Genomic DNA, 22600 nt, shown 5'->3' with positions numbered 1-22600 from the left:
TTTAACATCTACATTAATGAATTGGCAAAAACATTAGAAGAATCGGCAGCACCTGGTATCACCCTACACAACACTGAAATCAAGTGTCTGCTGTACGCAGATGACCTGGTGCTGCTGTCTCCCACTAAAGAGGGGTTACAGCAACACCTAGATCATCTTCACAGGTTCTGTCAGACTTGGGCTCTGACCGTTAACCTAAAAAAAACAAATATAATGATATTCCAAAAAAGGTCCGGAAATAAGGATGACAAATATAAATTCTATTTGGACACAGTTCTATTAGAACACACCAAAAACTACACATATCTAGGACTAAATATCAGCAACACAGGTAGCTTTCACATGGCTGTGAATGAGCTGAGAGACAAAGCAAGAAGAGCATTCTATGCCATTAAAAGGAACATCAAAATTGAAATTCCAATTAGAATCTGGCTCAAAATTTTTCAATCAGTTATAGAACCAATTGCTCTATATGGCAGTGAGGTATGGGGTCCACTCTCTAATAATGAATTTACTAAATGGGACAAACATCCAATTGAAGTATTGCATGCAGAGTTTTGCAAGACTGTATTGCAAGTACAAAGAAAAACTCCAAATAACGCATGTAGGGCAGAATTGGGCCAATATCCCCTCCTCATTCGAATAGAAAAAAGAGCCATCAAATTTTACAACCATCTAAAAACAAGTGACCCTAAAACATTCCATCACACAGCTCTACAATGTCAAGAGATGAAACCAGAGAAGAGTCCCCTCAGCCAGCTGGTTCTGAGGCTCAGTTCACCAACCCAAACCAACCCCACAGAGCCTCGGGACAGCCCTCAGAAAATCTGGCCCAACCAAATCATCACAAAACAAAAAGAAAAATATATAACCTATTGGAAAGACACCACAAAAAATCTAAGTAAACTTCAATGCTATTTGGCTCTAAACAGACAGTACATGGTGGCAGACTATCTGACCACTGTGACTGATAGAAAACTGAGGAAAACATTGACTAGGTACAGACTCAGTGAGCACAGTCTGGCTATAGAGACCGGTCGTCACAGACAAACCTGGCTGCCCAGAGAGGACAGGCTGTGCTCACTCTGGTCCAGGGGAGAGGTAGAGACAGAAGTGCATTTCCTACTACACTGTGACAAATACTCAGACCTAAGAGCATATTTCTTTCCCAAAATTATAATTCAATACAAAGAATTTGAAACTATAAAAGATGAAGAAAAATTCAAATATTTATTGGGTGAAAAGCCAAAATGTGCAGTTTTGGCAGCCAAATATGTGTCCTCCTGCCACAGCCTGAGGGACAGCCAGTGAAAAATGCAAAGTAATGTTGATAATATTTCCCATTTAGCTTAGTTTTGTTTTGTCTTTCGTACCAGGTCATGTGTCTTCTCAGTCATGTTGACACTGGTCTACTACTGTTGCTTTAATGTATTGTTGTTCTGATTAATATTGTTGTTGTAGCTGTTATTAATGGTAATCCCATGTCCACTACTACTATTATTATTGCTGTTAGTACCACCATTTATTTATATATAAATATATATATATTTTGTGTATATATATACATATATATTTTATTTAAATTTTTCGATATGTATACTTTGACAATGTAAGTAATAATAACTTGCCATGTCAATAAAGTCAATTGAATTGAATTGAATTGAGTGTGTGTGAGAGAGAGAGAGAGAGAGAGAGACAGACGGAGAGAGAGAGTGTGTGAGAGAAAGAGAGAGAGAGAGAGAGAGAGAGAGAGAGAGAGACAGAGAGACAGAGAGAGAGACAGACGGAGAGAGAGAGTGTGTGAGAGAAAGAGAGAGAGAGAAAGAAAGAGACAGACGGAGAGAGAGAGTGTGTGAGAGAGATAGAGAGAGAGAGAGAGAGAGAGACAGAGAGACAGAGAGAGAGACAGACGGAGAGAGAGAGTGTGTGAGAAAGAGAGAGAGAGAGAGAGCGAGAGAGAGAGATTTCCAAACAATTTCCAGACTTCCATAACAAAGGCATCTATTGAGTGAAATACCACACTGTGTGCCATCACAGCAACAAGATGTGTGACCTGTTGCCACAAGAAAATGGCAACCAAGTGAAGAACAAACACCCTTATAAATACAACCCATATTTATGTTTATTTATTTTCAATTTTGTACTTTAACCATTTGTACATCGTTACAACACGACATAATGAAATATTGACATTTGAAAAGTCTTTTTTTTTATTGTTTATTACCTATTTCACTTGCTTTGGCAAAGTAAACATATGTTTCCCATGCCAATAAAGCCCATTGAATTGAGAGAGAGAGAAAGAAAGAGAGAAAAGGGGAGACAGAGAGAGAAAGAGGGTGGAAGAGAGCAAGAGAGAGAAAATGAGGAGGAGAGGTGCAGTATTCAGAGCAAGCTTTCAGCTGTATGTACTGTATACTGTATAGAAAAATACACTGTAGGTATACTGTATACTGTACAGATAAATACACTGTAGGTATACTGTATACTGTATAGAAAAATACACTGTAGGTATACTGTATACTGTACAGATAAATACACTGTAGGTATACTGTATACTGTATAGAAAAATACAATGTAGGTATACTGTATAGATAAATACACTGTAGGTATACTGTATACTGTATAGAAAAATACACCGTAGGTATACTGTATAGATAAATACACTGTATGTATACTGTATAGATAAATACACTGTAGGTATACTGTATAGATAAATACACTGTAGGTATACTGTATACCGTATAGATAAATACACTGTAGGTATACTGTATAGATAAATACACTGTAGGTACACTGTATAGATAAATACACTGTAGGTATACTGTATAGATAAATACACTGTAGGTATACTGTATACTGTATAGATAAATACACTGTATAGATACTGTATAGATAAATACACTGTAGGTATACTGTATACCGTATAGATAAATACACTGTAGGTATACTGTATACCGTATAGATAAATACAGTGTAGGTATACTGTATACTGTATTGATAAATACACTGTAGGTATACTGTATACTGTATAGATAAATACACCGTAGGTATACTGTATACCATATAGATAAATACACTGTAGGTATACTGTATAGATAAATACACTGTAGGTATACTGTATACCGTATAGATAAATACACTGTAGGTATACTGTATACCGTATAGATAAATACACTGTAGGTATACTGTATACCGTATAGATAAATACACTGTAGGTATACTGTATACTGTACAGATAAATACACTGTAGGTATACTGTATACTGTATAGAAAAATACACTGTAGGTATACTGTATAGATAAATACACTGTAGGTATACTGTATACTGTATAGAAAAATACACTGTAGGTATACTGTATAGATAAATACACTGTATGTATACTGTATAGATAAATACACTGTAGGTATACTGTATAGATAAATACACTGTAGGTATACTGTATACCGTATAGATAAATACACTGTAGGTATACTGTATAGATAAATACACTGTAGGTACACTGTATAGATAAATACACTGTAGGTATACTGTATAGATAAATACACTGTAGGTATACTGTATACTGTATAGATAAATACACTGTATAGATACTGTATAGATAAATACACTGTAGGTATACTGTATACCGTATAGATAAATACACTGTAGGTATACTGTATACCGTATAGATAAATACAGTGTAGGTATACTGTATACTGTATTGATAAATACACTGTAGGTATACTGTATACTGTATAGATAAATACACTGTAGGTATACTGTATACCATATAGATAAATACACTGTAGGTATACTGTATAGATAAATACACTGTAGGTATACTGTATACCGTATAGATAAATACACTGTAGGTATACTGTATACCGTATAGATAAATACACTGTAGGTATACTGTATACCGTATAGATAAATACACTGTAGGTATACTGTATACTGTACAGATAAATACACTGTAGGTATACTGTATACCGTATAGATAAATACACTGTAGGTATACTGTATACCGTATAGATTAATACACTGTAGGTATACTGTATACTGTATAGATAAATACACTGTAGGTATACTGTATACTGTATAGATAAATACACTGTAGGTATACTGTATACTGTATAGATAAATACACTGTAGGTATACTGTATACTGTATAGATAAATACACTGTAGGTATACTGTATACCGTATAGATAAATACACTGTAGGTATACTGTATACCGTATAGATAAATACACTGTAGGTATACTGTATACCGTATAGATAAATAGACTGTAGGTATACTGTATACTGTATAGATAAATACACTGTAGGTATACTGTATAGATAAATACACTGTAGGTATACTGTATACTGTATAGATAAATACACTGTAGGTATACTGTATAGATAAATACACTGTAGGTATACTGTATAGAAAAATACACTGTAGGTATACTATATAGATAAATACACTGTAGGTATACTGTATGTTCTTGTTTCTGGGGATGATGAGAAACAGAACATTTAGGAAGGACTAGGGATAACAAGGTGTGAAAGACATAAGTGTGATTGTTAGGCATATGGGGAACATCGAGGTGAAGGAAGAGGAGGAAGAGGAAGATGTTTCAGGTTTAGATGTAGGTGGAAGAAACTTGGGGGGGGGGGGTAAAATAAAATCACCAAATTCGACCCAGTTGGAGAACCCTGGACTAGATGATGAACGTACAGTATAGTGAATCACTTACCATGGTGTATGATGCCGTTCTCCAGTAGAGCCTGTCCCAGATGAACCCCCTCCTCTGGGTTATCAGTCTCCCCAATGTCCACCAGCCAGCTCACAAACTCACTGGGGGGGACAGGAAATAACACAACACCGTTAATAACACAACACTAATGTCCACCAGCCAGCTCATTATCTCACTGGGGGGACAGGAAATAACGCATTGTCTATCATAAACTCACCAGGGACACACAAAAACAATTCAAAACCGTCAAACAATGGTCACTGTGGAGACTTAAAACATACAACACCAAAACACTAATTAGGAAGACATAAATCTAAAACACTGCTCATCAGCCGACCCAGGACACAAACTCACTGGGGACACACAAAACGACCATCATTCCATAGAAATGACAGGGACATGTTGGAAGATGAACGGTTACGAAAGCACCAGTCCAGCGAATGTAGCTTAATTGAGGGAGTAGCCAATGGTCCAATGGCCGTCCCCACGGCAGTGAACGTGGAGAAGGAGCAGAATGCCTCAGATAAATAACAGGGTCCCAGAGAGTGTTTTCAACACCAAAACAAACACCTTCTCAAAAGATAACGTTTCTCCAAATGTTCCCCTAAATAGATGTGACTATGGCAACGTCCCTAATTACACCCTTTTCCCTAAATAGTAGTGATGGGGGGGGGGGGGGATAGTTACATATCGCAATATTATTTTGGGATGATATTATATTGATATTTGAATACTAGTATCGATTTGTAAAAAAAAAAATATTATACTAATGTACAGTAGTTAGCATTAGCTAGCGCTCACTAGCATAGGGCTCTGGTCAAAAGTATTGCACTATATAGGGAATCGCATGCCATTTGGGCCACAGTCTTACTGCTGACTAGATTCTTATTTATTTTGGGGGGTCTTTTCTGTTTGTTAAATCTCCCGGGGAGGGTTTAGTTCATCTGTTTGTCTTGTCCAACTGTGCTCTTATTTGTTTTTGACAAACACATGACACCCATCAAATCAGTGAGTGTCTGGTGGCTTTCTGAGTAGAGTTGGTAAAAAACAGAGATCATTTTGATGTTGATCATTTCGGACAAGGGAGGAAACAAACAGCAAGAGTATAAATAAACACCGTACCAATCGAATTCTTTGTGGCCTAAACAAGCTAAATAGGATACTTCTGTATAATTCTGTAATCCTGCGGGAGAGACAGAGAAGGAGAGTAGAGAGAAAAAGAAAAAGATGGACAGAGAGAAAGAGGGAGACGGAGAGAAAGATAGATTAATCCTCAGCATTCCCTTCCTCCACAGAACCCCAACAAACATGCCCAGCTTCACCAGCGGAATTCTGTGGTCTTCCTAAACTGTTGCCGCGTTCGAAACAACTGGGAACTGGGAAAAATACGAGGTCAAATCATGACGCCGGTGATCTTCAGGTCGGAGCTCTAGACAGAGGCCCGAGTTGGTATTCCGAGTTGGATGACCATTGAAATCGATTTTTCCCAATCAGAGATAGTTTTTTTCAGAGTTCACTGAAGTCAGAAGTCGGAGATTTCCGAGTTCCCAGTTGTTTTGAACGTGGCATGTCTTCCAAACTCCCAACCGGGAATAACAGTAGAGTCACTGCAGAGCGAAGGGCTGGGGCAGGAGGGTGTATGTGTGTGTGTGTGTGTGTGTGTACGGATGGTAGGAGTGAAGGACAGGGCAGGGCTGTCGGGGGTTGGACTGATCTCAGAGAGAAACAAATCTCCTGGTTTCTCTACTCTCCTCACGGCACACCTAGCTTCCTCCCTTTCCTTCTCTCCCCCTTTCCTCCACCTCTTACCCACATTCTCTCTTTCCCCTCGCCCTCCCTCTCCCCTTGTCCTCCCTCTCATTCCGTCTCCTATCTCCACTACCAGAGTGGACAGAGCCAGATGAGAAAACCCCCAGAATGGAGGATAGATTAGTCAAACCGTCAACCCCCAGTCACCCTGCCACAGAGAGAAAACCCCCCGGGAGTAATACAGGTCACTTACGCAATGAATGGCAGCCTGGAACAGTTTCAATCTGCTCCCTGTCTGCATCCCAAATGGCATACTATTCCCCATGGGCCCTGGTCAAAAGTAGTGTGCACTATAAAGGGAATAGGGTGCTATTTGGGACGCGAACCACAGTCCACACTAGTTGACACTGAGTGTACAAAACAACGTGCTCTTTCCGTGACATAGTCTGAGTGCAAGAAGAATCCAGGTGAAGGCTATGATCCCTTATTCATGTTGAATGGTGTATGGTAGTAGGTGCCAGGCGCACCGGTTTGAATGTGTTTAAGAACTGCAACAATACTGGGTTGCAGTTCCCGTGTGTATCAAGAATGGTCGACCACACAGAGGACATCCAGCCAACTTGACCCAACTGTGGGAGGCATTGGAGTCAACATGGGCCAGCATCCCTGTGGAACGCTTTTGACACCTTGTGGAAAGGAAAGGGCACGGGGATAGCTTGTCACTTGCAAAGCTGAACGCATTCAACCGAAATGTGTCTTCCACATTTAACCCAACCCCTCTGAAACAGAGAGTCCATGCCAACTAATTGAGGCTGTTCAGAGGGCAAAAGGGGGTGCAACTCACTATTAGGAAGGTGTTCCTAATGTTTTGTACACTCCGTGTATATGTAGGCTTGATTTCAATGCATACCTACTTGTCTCAAGGCGTATAATACTATTGGTAAGCGGCACTAAGCAGGTTTATATTCAATACAGGAAGCAATGGCCTCATGCATGTCAACATCAGAAGCCTCCTCCCTAAGTTTGCCTTACTCACCGCTTTAGCACACTCTGCCAACCCTGATGTCCTTGCCGTGTCCGAATCCTGGCTTAGGAAGGCCACCAAAAATTCTGGGATTTCCATACCCAACTATAACACTTTCCGTCAAGATAGAACTGCCAAAGGGGGAGGAGTTGCAATCTACTGCAGAGATAGCCTGCAAAGTTCTGTCATACTTTCCAGGTCTATGCCCAAACAGTTCGAACTTCTAATTTTAAAAATTAATCTCTCCAGAAATAAGTCTCTCACTGTTGCCGCCTGCTACCGACCCCCCTCAGCTCCCAGCTGTGCCCTGGACACCATCTGTGAATTGATCGCTCCCCATCTAGCTTCAGAGTTTGTTCTGTTAGGTGACCTAAACTGGGATATGCTTAACACCCCGGCAGTCCTACAATCCAAGCTTGATGCCCTCAATCTCACACAAATCATCAAGGAACCCACCAGGTACAACCCTAAATCCGTAAACATGGGCACCCTAATAGACATTATCCTGACCAACCTGCCCTCCAAATACACCTCTGCTGTCTTCAATCAAGATCTCAGCGATCACTGCCTCATTGCCTGTATCCGCCACGGGTCCGCGGTCAAACGACCACCCCTCATCACTGTCAAACGCTCCCTAAAACACTTCTGCGAGCAGGCCTTTCTAATCGACCTGGCCCGGGTACCCTGGAAGGATATTGACCTCATCCCGTCAGTTGAGGATGCCTGGTCATTCTTTAAAAGTTACTTCCTCACCATATTAGACAAGCATGCTCCGTTCAAAAAATGCAGAACCAAGAACAGATATAGCCCTTGGTTCACTCCAGACCTGACTGCCCTCGACCAGCACAAAAACATCCTGTGGCGAACTGCAATAGCATCGAAGAGCCCCCGCGATATGCAACTGTTCAGGGAAGTCAGGAACCAATACACGCAGTCAGTCAGGAAAGCAAAGGCCAGCTTTTTCAAGCAGAAATTTGCATCCTGTAGCTCTAACTCCAAAAAGTTCTGGGATACTGTAAAGTCCATGGAAAACAAGAGCACCTCCTCCCAGCTGCCCACTGCACTGAGGCTAGGTAACACGGTCACCACTGATAAGTCCGTGATAATCGAAAACTTCAACAAATTTCTCAATGGCTGGCCATGCCTTCCTCCTGGCGACTCCAACCTTGGCCAACAGCCCCGCCCCCCCCGCTGCTACTCGCCCAAGCCTCCCCAGCTTCTCCTTTACCCATATCCAGATAGCAGATGTTCTGAAAGAGCTGGAAAACCTGGACCCATACAAATCAGCTGGGCTTGACAATCTGGACCCCCTATTTCTGAAACTGTCCGCCGCCATTGTCGCACCCCCTATTACCAGCCTGTTCAACCTCTCCTTCGTATCATCTGAGATCCCCAAGGATTGGAAAGCTGCCGCGGTCATCCCCCTCTTCAAAGGGGGAGACACCCTGGACCCAAACTGTTACAGACCTATATCCATCCTGCCCTGCCTATCTAAGGTCTTCGAAAGCCAAGTCAACAAACAGATCACTGACCATCTCGAATCCCACCGTACCTTCTCCGCTGTGCAATCCGGTTTCCGAGCCGGTCACGGGTGCACCTCAGCCACGCTCAAGGTACTAAACGATATCATAACCGCCATCGATAAAAGACATTACTGTGCAGCCGTCTTCATCGACCTGGCCAAGGCTTTCGACTCTGTCAATCACCATATTCTTATCGGCAGACTCAGTAGCCTCGGTTTTTCTAATGACTGCCTTGCCTGGTTCACCAACTACTTTGCAGACAGAGTTCAGTGTGTCAAATCGGAGGGCATGTTGTCCGGTCCTCTGGCAGTCTCTATGGGGGTACCACAGGGTTCAATTCTCGGGCCGACTCTTTTCTCTGTATACATCAATGATGTTGCTCTTGCTGCGGGCGATTCCCTGATCCACCTCTACGCAGACGACACCATTCTATATACTTCCGGCCCTTCCTTGGACACTGTGCTATCTAACCTCCAAACGAGCTTCAATGCCATACAACACTCCTTCCGTGGCCTCCAACTGCTCTTAAACGCTAGTAAAACCAAATGCATGCTTTTCAACCGTTCGCTGCCTGCACCCGCACGCCCGACTAGCATCACCACCCTGGACGGTTCCGACCTAGAATATGTGGACATCTATAAGTACCTAGGTGTCTGGCTAGACTGCAAACTCTCCTTCCAGACTCATATCAAACATCTCCAATCCAAAATCAAATCAAGAATCGGCTTTCTATTCCGCAACAAAGCCTCCTTCACTCACGCCGCCAAACTTACCCTAGTAAAACTGACTATCCTACCGATCCTCGACTTCGGCGATGTCATCTACAAAATAGCTTCCAATACTCTACTCAGCAAACTGGATGCAGTTTATCACAGTGCCATTCGTTTTGTTACTAAAGCACCTTATACGACCCACCACTGCGACCTGTATGCCCTAGTCGGCTGGCCCTCGCTACATGTTCGTCGTCAGACCCACTGGCTCCAGGTCATCTACAAGGCTATGCTAGGTAAAGTGCCGCCTTATCTCAGTTCACTGGTCACGATGGCTACACCCACCCGCAGCACGCGCTCCAGCAGGTGTATCTCACTGATCATCCCTAAAGCCAAAACCTAATTTGGACGCCTTTCCTTCCAGTTCTCTGCTGCCTGCGACTGGAACGAATTGCAAAAATCTCTGAAGTTGGAGACTTTTATCTCCCTCAACAACTTTAAAAATCTGCTATCCGAGCAGCTAACCGATCGCTGCAGCTGTACATAGTCCATCTGTAAACTACCCACCCAATTTACCTACCTCACCCCCCATACTGCTTTTATTTATTTACTTTTCTGCTCTTTTGCACACCAGTATCTCTTCTTGCACATGATCATCTGATGATTTATCACTCCAGTGTTAATCTGCTAAATTGTAATTATTCGATTTATTGCCTACCTCATGCCTTTTGCACACATTGTATATAGATTCTCTTTTTTTTCTACCATGTTATTGACTTGTTTATTGTTTACTCCATGTGTAACTCTGTGTTGTCTGTTCACACTGCTATGCTTTATCTTGGCCAGGTCGCAGTTGCAAATGAGAACTTGTTCTCAACTAGCCTACCTGGTTAAATAAAGGTGAAATAAAAATAAATAAATAAATAAACCTCAAGCTAAATATTTGTACTGAGCTTGTTTGTATTCTGTAAGTCTTGGCACGTTTACAAAATACACAAAATAAACAATAACCTTACTGTAACAATATATTAGCAACACATTGCTCCAAAAACGTAAACCTGACATCACAAAAGAGGATTTGTTTACTAGTGAGCCTCATCTCTGTCTGTGTGTTCATGCGTGTGTGTTTTACACATCTGCAATGGAATGACAGCTGCCTGAAGATGACCACCACAAGTGGTTTCTGTTGGATATTATCTGATCCCAGACCACAATTAAACCCCAGCAATTAGAGAGGAGTTCACAACTTGTAAATAAACGGACACGCCTCAGCGAGACAGAGAGACTGAGAAAGAAAGAGACTCAGAACATCTGGGGGGGGGGGGGGGTTCTCTCTCACATACCTCCACACACACACAGAGCTGGGACGATAAACGTGGGGCGGCATGGTAGCCTAGTGGTTAGAGCGTTGGACTAGTAACCGAAAGGTTGCAAGTTCAAATCCCCGAGCTGACAAGGTACAAATCTGTCGTTCTGCCCCTGAACAGGCAGTTAACCCACTGTTCCTAGGCCGTCATTGGAAATAAGAATTTGTTCTTAACTGACTTGCCTAGTTAAATAAAGGTAAAAAAAAAATAATAATAATAAAAATAAAAAAACTGGGGACGATAAACAGAAAACGATCGACACTGACCAAACAGATTAGTAATTGTGGACATTTAGCTGATATTGTTCATTAAGATAAATAACCTATAGGGCCCTATACGATAAACAACCTATAGGGCCCTACTAGGGAGATGTGAAGTTGGAAATTAAATCAGTTTGCTAATATGGGTGATTGCTAATCGGACAATTGATCGCTACAACATTCAAAGGTCGAAATAGTCGTTTTTAAAGGCTAAGGCCGGACAAAGTTGAATTACTGTTTAACGGATGTCCCGCCTTACTTTTCTCCACACCCCGGAAGAAAGAAAAGGGTGTTATTTTTGGGGCAATATAGGCAGCACTTCGTTCATAATGCACTGTCTGCAAGTTTATGCGCAAGAGAGCAAACGGCCTCAGATCAGGCGCTCAGATCATGTTCGAGCCTCGGATTGGACAGTGAAACACACACTGGCGCAAATTCCTACTATTTATGTGTCCAGGTTCAACGTGGGACGTCCAACATTATAAACAAACAGTTGGTTAAATTCATGGTTAATGCATCATTTTCAGATCTATTAGAAGCGATTAATAGACGAAACCACAATGTCATTGAACCAATTGACTGGCCTGAGATCAGGGCATTCATCAGCAAAGACGCAGTGCAAGCTGATAGTATTTTGGACAACCAAATTGAAGTCAAAATGATTGATGAAGTGTGTCAGCTATATGGCGATTTGCGATTCATAACTTACATTTTACGGTCATAGTTAAATAAAGGTTTAATATATATATTTTTTTTAGTAGTAGGCCAACCAATAACACCAAGACTGAATGCGTTTGAAGTGATGATGCACCGCAGAGAACAGCTAGCTTGTCCAGAAAGTATATCGCCAGTGGCACGCACTCCGTGCTGATCAGCAGCTCCACAGCGATGTTAGCGACGTCTCCAAGGTGGGGGCTTTTCGTGGCTGCCAGACGAGACAATCGAAGGAAGATGCGGTGAGCAAGTTACTGGGCTGGAATTCAGTCAAGCTTGCTCTATATAGACTGACGCTTTTAATTGTGCATGTTATAAACCATTTTTTTTGTATTTTGATGATGAAAGGCTATACTCTATGGCTGTATTTATGTATTAATTTGGCAGACCTAACTTGATTGACCCTCTTTCTACAAGGCCTCTAATCTATGAGAGGCCTAATCATATTTGTATGAATATTTTGTTAACGCCTATAGGCTACAGAGACGCATTCAGGTAATGAACTCGTTTCTATACATCAACATCTTAATTTGATTACAATTATTTATTGTCAATCATTCTTGAATTAGATAAAAACGTTAAATAGTCCATTACGTCACAATAAATTACGAGATTGGATTGCACTTTTTTTATCAGGAATACAGAAACTGTGACAAGTTAATCCTCCCATTGTGTTTCATTTCTAATGGTTGTAACATTGTAACATGTGCATTCTTTTTAAGCAAAATTGTGTCGGTTTTCCTTATAGAACTCTTGAAACTCACATTAGGCCTAGAACCTGCACAAGCACCTAGGACAATTCCTTATCCAATTCACACATTTATTTTCTATTTTTATTTTTGCTCGCTCGCCTCACTTTTCTGGGGGGAAAATCCGTTATACAGTGAATCAATTTTGTCTGGCCTAAGACAAAAAAAATAACTGTTAGTGCACGTTCATATTTTAAAAAACACATTTAAATATGTCCACAGAGGTGTTCAACAAGACAAGTAGGGGCAAGTATATAGCAGGATATGTTTTCATAAGCTTAATGAGCTTTCATGGGCTTACACACAGAAGCTTGTAGCTAATTCAGTACTCCCACCATTTGGGCTTTTGAATGTCAGAGTAATCACCAATATACAGTGCATTCGGAAAGTATTCAGACCCCTTGACTTTGTTCACTTTGTTACGTTACTGCCTTATTCTAAAATGTATTAAATCGTTGTTTTTTTCTCATCAATCTAGACTCAATAACCAATTACATGGCAAAAACAGGTTTTTAGAAATGTTTGCAAATGTATAAAAAATAACAGAAATTTCACATTTACATAAATATACAGACTCTTTATTCAGTACTTTGTTGAAGCTCCTTTGGCAGTGATTACAACCTCGAGTCTTCTTGGGTATGACGTTACAAGCTTGGCACACCTGTATTTGGGGAGTTTCTCCCATTCTTCTCCGCAGATCCTCTCAAGCTCTGTCAGGTTGTATGAGGAGAGTCGCTGCACAGCTATTTTCAGGTCTCTCCAGAGATGTTCGATTGGGTTCAAGTCCGGGCTCTGGCTGGGCCACTCAAGGACATTGAGACTTGTCCCGAAGCCACTCCTGCATTGTCTTGGCTATGTGCTTAGTGTCATTGTCCTGTTGGAAGGTGAACCTTCGCCCCAGTTTGAGGTCCTGAGCACTCTGGAGCAGGTTTTCATCAAGGTTCTCTCTGTTCTTTGCTCTGTTCATCTTTCCCTCAATCCTGACTAGTCTCTCAGTCCCTGCCGCTGAAAGACATCCCCACAGCATGATGCTGCCACACCATGCTTTATCTTAAGGATGGTGCCAGGTTTCCTCCCGAGGTGACTCTTAGTATTCAGGACAAATAGTTCAATCTTGGTTTCATCAGACCAGAGAATCTTGTTTCTCATGGTCTGAGAGTCCTTTAGGTGTCTTTTGGCAAACTCCAAGCGGGCTGTCATGTGCCTTTTACTGAGGAGTGGCTTCTGTCTGGCCACTCTACCGTAGAGGCCTGATTGGTGGAGTGCTGCAGAGATGGTTGTCCTTCTGGAAGGTTCTCCCATCTCCACAGGGTTCTTGTTCACCTCCCTAAACAAAGCCCTTCTCCCCCGATTGCTCAGTTTGGCTGGGCGGCCAGCTCTAGGAAGAGTCTTCATGGTTCCAAACTTCTTCCATTTAAGAATGATGGAGGCCACTGTGTTCTTGGGGACCTTCAATGCTGCAGAAATGTTTTGGTACCCTTCCCAAGATCTGTGACACGACACATTCCTGTCTCGGAGCTCTACGGACAATTCCTTTGACCTCATGGCTTGGTTTTTGCTCTGACATGCACTGTCAACTGTGGGACCTTAAATAGACAGGTATGTGCCTTTCCAAATCATGTCCAATCAATTGAATTTACCACAGATGGAGACCAATCTAGTTGTAGAAACATCTTAAGGATGATCAATGGAAACAGGATGCACCTGAGCTCAGTTTCGATTCTCATAGCAAAGGGTCTGAATACTTATGTTAATAAGGTATCCGTTTTTATTAAATGTGACACATTTTCAAAAAACTGTTTTTGCTTTGTCATTATGGGGTATTGTGTGTAGATTGATGAGGGAAAAAATGATTTAATCAATTTTAGAATAAGGCTGTAAAGTAAAAACATTTTGAAAAGCTCACAGAACCTTTTCCAGACCACTATAGAACCACTGAAGAGAATCTCTGTAGAACCGGTATTATTTACTGTATGCAGATCATAAGGCTCTGATCAAAAGTAGTGCACTATACAGGGAATATGGTGCTATTTGGGACACAGACGGTATGTCTACACACAAATCAAAGGAGAGAGAACCGGTTGTCGTTCCACACCCAAAACCCTCTGGATTATAGTTAGACAGCACTTTACACCCCATCTCAGACTACTCTGTGAGGCACTCTACTAGAGAGAGAGAGAGAGCGGGAGGGAGAGCAAGAGACAGAAAGAGGGAGAGAGCGAGAGAGAGAGGGGGGAGCTTAGCTGCGCTCCAGACCACACCACTCCATATCCACCATATGCTCCTAACCTGCACTAAGATCTAAGGCCCAGCATTTGATTATCTTATTAAAGTCCACTTAACCCAGCCTGGTTGCTCCAGTATGGGCCTGTAGGGTCTATGCCAAGCATTGAGAGTGTGAATGTGACACCATCATTTGGAGCATGGCTGGATTGATTCTGTTCAGGCTTTAACCAGATGGAGCAAGCTGTTACTGACGGCTGTCTGTTTGAAGCTCAGAGCTCAGAGTCCAAAATTGCACCCTATTCCCTATATAGTGCACTATTTTTGACCAGGGCCTATAGGGTGCCACTTGGGACAGCCTTTATAAAGTTATTTCCTATCAACAGAAAGTGGATAACACAGAAATGTTTAGACTGTAACCCTAACTCAACATGGCCGGTGTTATGAGTGTAACCATTTGATATGAAACCACTAACACACTGTCTGGTCACACACACACACATATTTCTCAGCGGAGACTTTAACAGTAATCCTGCTAGGCTCTGATCATTCGTCCCAAATGGCATTCTATTCCCTACATAGTGCACTACTTTGACCAGAGACCTTTGGTCACTGGTCAAAAGTACCGCACTACATACGGAATAGGGTGACATTTGGGACGCACTGAGAGAGAGGTCAGCGGAACCACAGAGGGATATCACCCCGATTTATCACTGGCCAAGCAATGGCAATCCGGCACATACACACACACACACATACACACATGCTTTTTAGGGCATCACTTTAGTAACGATTAACAGAGAGACATTCTTGACAATGTTACGGTAGAGAACACGGACACACACACACGCACTGCAGTCCACACACACACGCACAGACGAATGCACGCACACACACACACACACACACACACTCCGCCAACCAATAATCCACAAACAAGAATCATAGTGAAAACCTGCTGGATTTCATTTCCCCGTGACTGAACGGCCGGGGAACTGATCTGTGTTCAGCTAAAACACTGATGTTCTGCCGGTCGTCTGGACAGATTTCAGATTGAGAGGAGGGATGGAGAGACTGATCCAGATTTAGGAGAGAAGGTATTAGGTATAGATGGTATTATTCACTGAACTGGAGCGTTTCAATAGACACACTGTAGCTACTGTACTCTGTGTCATAGTAATGGTCATCTGTATAGAAATAGCATCTTTCTGTCTGTCTGCCTGCCTGCCTCTGTCTGTGTAACTGGATAATTGTCACGTTCTGACCATAGTTCTTTTGTGTTTTCTTTGTTTTAGTGTTGGTCAGGACGTGAGCTGAGTGGGCATTCTATGCTGTGTGTCTAGTTTTTCTGTTTCTATGTTTGGCCTGATATGGTTCTCAATCAGAGGCAGGTGTTAGTCATTGTCTCTGATTGGGAACCATATTTAGGTAGCCTGTTTTGTGTTGGCGTTTTGGTGGGTGGTTGTCTTCTGTCTTTGTGTCATTGCACCAGATAGGACTGTTTCGGTTTTGCCACATTTGTTATTTTGTATTTTGTAGTGTTCACGGTTTTGTTGGTATTAAACATGATGAACACTAACTACGCTGCGTCTTGGTCCGATCCCTGCTACACCTCCTCTTCAGACGAAGAGGAGGAAATCTGCCGTTACAATAATCCACCAACCAGAAGGGGTTATGTATTTTTCTAGGATTGTTCAGATCAGTTCAGATCATGTCAATAGTACAGCTCAGCTCAAGTACATAAGTAGTAGATCCTGTAGATAGTGTAGATAGTGTAGATAGTGTAGATCCAATCCAGTCTGTGAAATTCACTACAGTGTCATCTCCCTCTGCCAGACATGCTGGTGTTTTCCTCTGAAGACGAGGGGACTTCCCACTCAGAGGGGAAGCCCATGTGAAGGTTTTTATAATGTCAGAAACTGCAAACGTGGCGTGAAAACCCCTCACTGCAGCCTACAGGAAACGATGTCGGCTATAGTGAGTGGCTGCCACAACTTTGGGACGTCCGACTCGGAAGCTCATGTGAACATTTTGGGAATGACGGCCACGCTTATTTTCGAGACATAAAACGCACCATCAACAAACCACTCACCAGACCAAACCTCAATTATCATAGGTCAGGATAACATAGGGTTATAGGGTGGGAGGTCTTCAGGATGGGAGGTCTTCCTTCCCAGGAAACACACACACACACACACACAAACACAGACACACAGACAGACGGACAGACAGACAGACAGACAGACGGACGGACGGACGGACGGACGGACAGACAGACAGACAGACAGACAGACAGACAGACAGACAGACAGACAGAGACACACAGACGGAGCGATGGATAGAGACACACACACACACACACCACACACACACACACACACACACACCCACACAGAAAATAACTAATGCAGACACCCACCTGCATGAGAGAGAGAGCTAGACAGATCAGCCTACCTTCCCAGGAAGCACTTGGGGAATGTGGTGAGCTTGCGTTTCCTGTCCTTGATGAGGTGTCCCTGCTTAGTCATCAGGTGATAGAGCTTCTCTCCTTTCTCTGACACCATCACCCACGTGTCCTGCTCCATCCCCAGCCTCAACGCTAGAGGGAAGGAAAGAGAGAAAGAGATAGGAGGCGACAGTCAACATTCAAACCAAAGGAGTACCGTTTCCCATTGGTACAGATGAGGTCAAATATACTGTCTCCCTTTCATGATTCACTATTTCTTCTAAAATAAGTTGAAATTGAATAACACCTTTTTTGTTTGACTTATAAATGCACAGGACAAAAAATGTAAAATATCTAAAAGGAAATTTGGATTTTTCACTTCAAAGTCAAAAATGCCCTGGACTAAATAATTCAACATTCTAATGAATTTGGTTTGTTTACGTGTAATTTATCACACCTGTTGTAAGTAGCAGGTGCCTACAGGGTAAAAACAGCCGTTCAACCAGTTTGGAAAACAGAAAACAGAACGTTCTGCTCCATTGCACTGTAAAGTGCCAGGGCGCCAATATATTGGAGCACATGTGTATATGTATCCTGACATAGAAAGAGCATACTGTCTACCAATCCATCTCATCTCATTTCTCTTCTCACATTGAAGTAGCATATCACACCCTGGTGCTGAAACACCACAGGAGGAGAGGCAGGAGGAGGAAGAGGGAGAGCAGGAGGAAGAGCAGCAGGAGGATGAGCAGGACGAGGAGCAGGTGGCAAAGCAGGAAGAGAGAGGGAAGGGGGAGGAGGACGAGCAAGAGGATAGAAATAGACTTAACAGAAGACATCTTGTGTTAGACAAATAGTTCAGTTTTATTCATTCTACCTGCAAGTCTAGTTCTTGTACCCTAGTATCTTAGATAGGAGGAAATACTGACATCCACAAAGGTTTCAGAAATGGCACACTATTACCTGGAGTGCACTATTTAGGATATATTATGGTACACACACACACACACACACGACTCTACGCCAACAGTATCAGATACTATATGACTACTAACTTTTCCTCCTCTCCCTCTCTTTGAGTATAGCCTCCAGCCACTCCTGTTTCTCCTCTGGGGTCTTGGCCATGCACACAAACCACTTGTTCTTGGCTGTGTTGTGGATCTTCCAGCCGTTGTTCACTATGTTCCCGCTGCTGTGGTAATCCGCTGCAAACCAAGAGACACACAAACACAACACACTTAGCACGCGTCCCAAATATGCACTATTATTATTCCCACGTAGTGCACTATTCTTGACCAGGACTGGCACCCTATTCCCTATATTGTGCACTTCTATGGGCCCTGGTTGAAGTAGTGCACTACATAGGGAATAGGGTGTCATCAGGGACGAAGCCTCAGAGACACGGCCACAGTCCTTGACTCCTTTTATACCAAGGCCCCTCAACTTAAGGGTCCTAAGGGTTGGAGCAACGGCTTCACTTCTGTTGTGGCCCTCTGGTGTCTTATACGAGTTCAGGGATTTCTTCTAGCCTGTTTGTTTGAAATAGAGGACTATCCATCTCTCAGCAACTGCATCCATGACAGAATGGGTGTACTTTAGGTGTAAACAGAGCAGAGCGGACCCCTGGTAGGCTGGTAGAGAGCAGCTGGGGTCCAGAGCTAAATGAGATGGACCACATGAAACCGAGCCAATCGATCATCCAATGAAACGCTCCAGAGCAGAGGGGCCTCCATGATTAGACTGATTACAGGGCGATGGTGGGTTCCACTCGGAACACGGAATCTGGATTACGGAACCTTGATTATGGAATCTGGAATCCAGAATGTAGAAAAGGAATCTGTCATCTCCATTGCCATAGTTTCATGCCCAGGCTAAAAGCACAGGGGTAGCAGCTAGCTCATTACTAGTCCATTATCAATCCCACAGTAGGTTCAGGATCCTTTCCCAGAACCGACAAGAATAACTCGGGTCATTTCACATTAGCTCAATACCAGAGTACTTCCCTTCTGGAATGTCAATAAAACCTGCTTCCTTTGTTCCGTTGACTACTTGAAGGATTTATGACGATTTTCTTTGCACAGTTTGGCAGTACGTTATGCCTATTGACTGTTAGACCTTTTAGCAGGAATGAGCTAACGTCACATCATTCATCCAGAAACAGAGGGAAGGAGAGATTAAATGGAATTTACAAATCCTATCCCGCTCTCCTCCTAGATCCTCTGGAGCACATGTGTGTGACAGAGGCAGAATCCTCTGCTTGTCCGTGTGTGTGTTTGAATCATATTACTGGTAGCCTTGGCAGGCGTATAGTGGCAAAGACGCACAGCCGCGAATGAGACATAGTTATAGCCCCCCCCCCCCGCCCCCGTGTGTGTGTTTTAGTATTTATTTATTTATTTTTTACATCAAATGCACTATGCATTATGTGGGTTGAATGCTGTAACAACACAGAGTAAAACTATTAATAAAAGTCCCATGATGGTAGTGACTGCCCACTGCTGCATATTTATTAACCATCATTTATTCACATTACTTTAATAAAATATTTCAGTTTTATATAACAGTTGCTCTCTATATCACCTCACAATCAAACATTCGTCTGTCTCTTCCGCAGCAGGCGTAAAAGAAACAGGCCGGACAAGTAGATTATGGTCATTGTAGTTAATTACCATGTTTTATGTGGAAAACTATGTAGAATATTGGCCTGTTGGAAACTACAACTCCCTACTACATTGCACAGTTCAAGCTGGATCTGATTTATCTCTAGAGAAACTGTGCAATGTGCGCATTGAGCTCACAGAAAAAAAAAGAAAAGAAATGGAATTCAAATCATTGAACCGACGTCGGTCAATTAGTTGTTTAAACACTGAAAAATAACCAAAATGTGAGTTAATCGCTCAGCACTATTGTCTGCTATAATTCCGCTTACAGGACCTTTAGTTCCTTTATCTCAACATTTTGAACCAACACTACACTCTTAGATAAAAGGGTTCCAAAAGGGTTCTTCAGCTGTCCCAATAGGAGAACCCTTTTTGGTTCCAGGTAGAACCATTTTGGGTTCCAGGTAGAGCCCTCTGTGGAAAGGGTTCTACGCTGAACCCAAAACAGTTCTACTTGGAACCAAAAAAGTTTCTCCTGGAACCAACAAGGGTTCTTCAAAGGGTTCTCCTTTGGGGACAGCCGAAGAACCCTTTTAGGTTCTAGAAAGCACCTTTTTTCTAAGAGTGTAGACTGTGTTATGGCTTTGTGTGCAGTAGACTATAACATCTAAGTAGGCTGTAAATTAAAACACTCCTCATCCATCAATGATTGACTTTTCATACAGTTGCCTGGGAGGGTATCTAACCCGGTCGACTGGTTCGCCATCTGAATTGATTAACTGTCAAAACAGGAAATAGAGATCTGAGATCTCAGTGCTTCTGGAAAACAACCCCCCCCCACCCCAAAAAAATACATGCTTTATTGTCACATACACCAGATAGTTGGGGCCAGCCATAGTAGTATGGCGCCCCTGGAGCAAATTAGGGTTAAGTGCCTTGCTCAAGTGCACATCGACAGATTTTTCACCTTGTCGACTCAGGTATTCAACACAGCAACCTTTTGGTTATTGGCCCGACGCTCTAACCGCCAGGCTACCTGCCGCAGAATAACAAACACAACCCAAATGGGTTCTGAATTCCAAATGGCACCCTATTCTCTTTACAGTGCACTACCTTTGACCCGACCCCTATGTACCCTTCTCAAAATGACTGCACTATGTAGAGAATAGGGTACCATTTAGGACGCACAAAGTAAGAAGCAAGAATAATACAAATGTGTTCTGATCCGTGGAGACAAAATTAAGTCACCCACATAGCAAATTGGGAACAATGAGTTGCCGCACCAAAAAGTGAATTGATTGTCTTCATGAAGAAATACAGATTGTCTGCAGTACATGGAGATAACGAATCCACTTTTGAGAGCAGAAATACTGCAATAAAGGTGACTTGTTGTTAGTGCAGAGTTTCCTCCCGAGCATTGGATGGTAGTTGGGTTGCGAAATAGGATAAGGGTTGCATCTCAAATCGCTCTGTTTAATAGTATGACACTATCTAGGGAATAGGGTGCCGTTTGAGACACACCCTGACCTGTTAGCGGTAGAACTCACCTGTTCCGTCATCTACGTTCTCCACCTCCATCACCTCGGTGTTGATTCTTCCTCTGAACAGGTAACGAGGTCCCTCTGTAGCCGCCTTGCTGTTTTTTAAACGCCTGGGGACAACATTGAAGCCAACTTAACATTGTCTCGTCACACAAGGCATGGCAACACATAGAAACAAGTAGATACCTGGGCTAGCGAACTATACAGGGCCCTTCTGGCTAATGAAACGACACACAGTGGGGACAGATAGACAGTAGCTGGTGCTGCTTGAAGTATCTCGACAAGCCTACGGTAAGAGGAAACCAAGTTGTCAGAGAGAGAGAGAAGTGTGGCAGTCCGGTCCCACCTGTTTTTCTTCTTGCAGTAGACCAGCAGGTTGTCGAAGAGGAAGAAGATGCGTTCCTGGATGTTACCAGCTGAGATCTTCAGCAGCACTCCATGCATCAACATCTCTGTACACGTGTCTGTTATATTGGAACCCTGGGAAGAGACACACAGTGGTGTCGATACTGTGTAGAGTTGGCTACTAGAGCAGGCCCGGGGGATCCGCCCGTTCCGTTGGTCCTTGTCAGTGTTCTGCTGTAATAGTGCGGCGATTGGTGAAATATGTAACCCGCCACATATTATGCAGTGAATGGTTGATTGTGTGTTAATTGTGCGTTGAACTACGTGATCGCAGGATTGTGTTAGTCTGGAGGGTTTGCTGCATAGCCGCCATGACATTGGACACTACTATACACTATGCCTAACAGTGTATGCATGCAGTACACAGTCGCTCCTTGGGTAGTGAGTTCAATTCCCTATGCCTGGTCTTTCTCTGAATGTCTTTCCTGGTTTCTCTCATAAGGGGTCTGTAAAAACACAACACACTTCCTCAGCCTTAGATTGACTGGGGACTTTAAAGAATAGAGCCGTTACTACTATATAATAACATCCTATCAAGTCCCACCATGTGGATCTGTGACTACGTCCC

The 22600-nt window shown here is 42.7% G+C and overlaps 1 protein-coding gene across 1 annotated transcript in view; it reads right to left on the bottom strand.

Annotated features, from left to right (window-relative positions):
* The window catches only part of prex2 (phosphatidylinositol-3,4,5-trisphosphate-dependent Rac exchange factor 2), a 246130-nt gene that overhangs the window by 163300 nt on the left and 60230 nt on the right, over positions 1-22600 (bottom strand). The window contains exons 7-11 of the mRNA XM_071328774.1: positions 21974-22107; positions 21634-21737; positions 18542-18691; positions 17495-17639; positions 4722-4822 (exon numbers count right to left, since the gene is read on the bottom strand). Coding sequence (XP_071184875.1) covers positions 4722-4822; positions 17495-17639; positions 18542-18691; positions 21634-21737; positions 21974-22107 — 634 coding nt within the window. The remainder of the gene's footprint in view (positions 1-4721; positions 4823-17494; positions 17640-18541; positions 18692-21633; positions 21738-21973; positions 22108-22600) is intronic.

This window comes from Salvelinus alpinus, chromosome 10 (genome assembly GCF_045679555.1).
Source record: "Salvelinus alpinus chromosome 10, SLU_Salpinus.1, whole genome shotgun sequence".
NCBI classification, from domain to species: Eukaryota; Metazoa; Chordata; class Actinopteri; order Salmoniformes; family Salmonidae; genus Salvelinus; species Salvelinus alpinus.
This window is presented reverse-complemented; position numbering and strand designations above follow the sequence as displayed.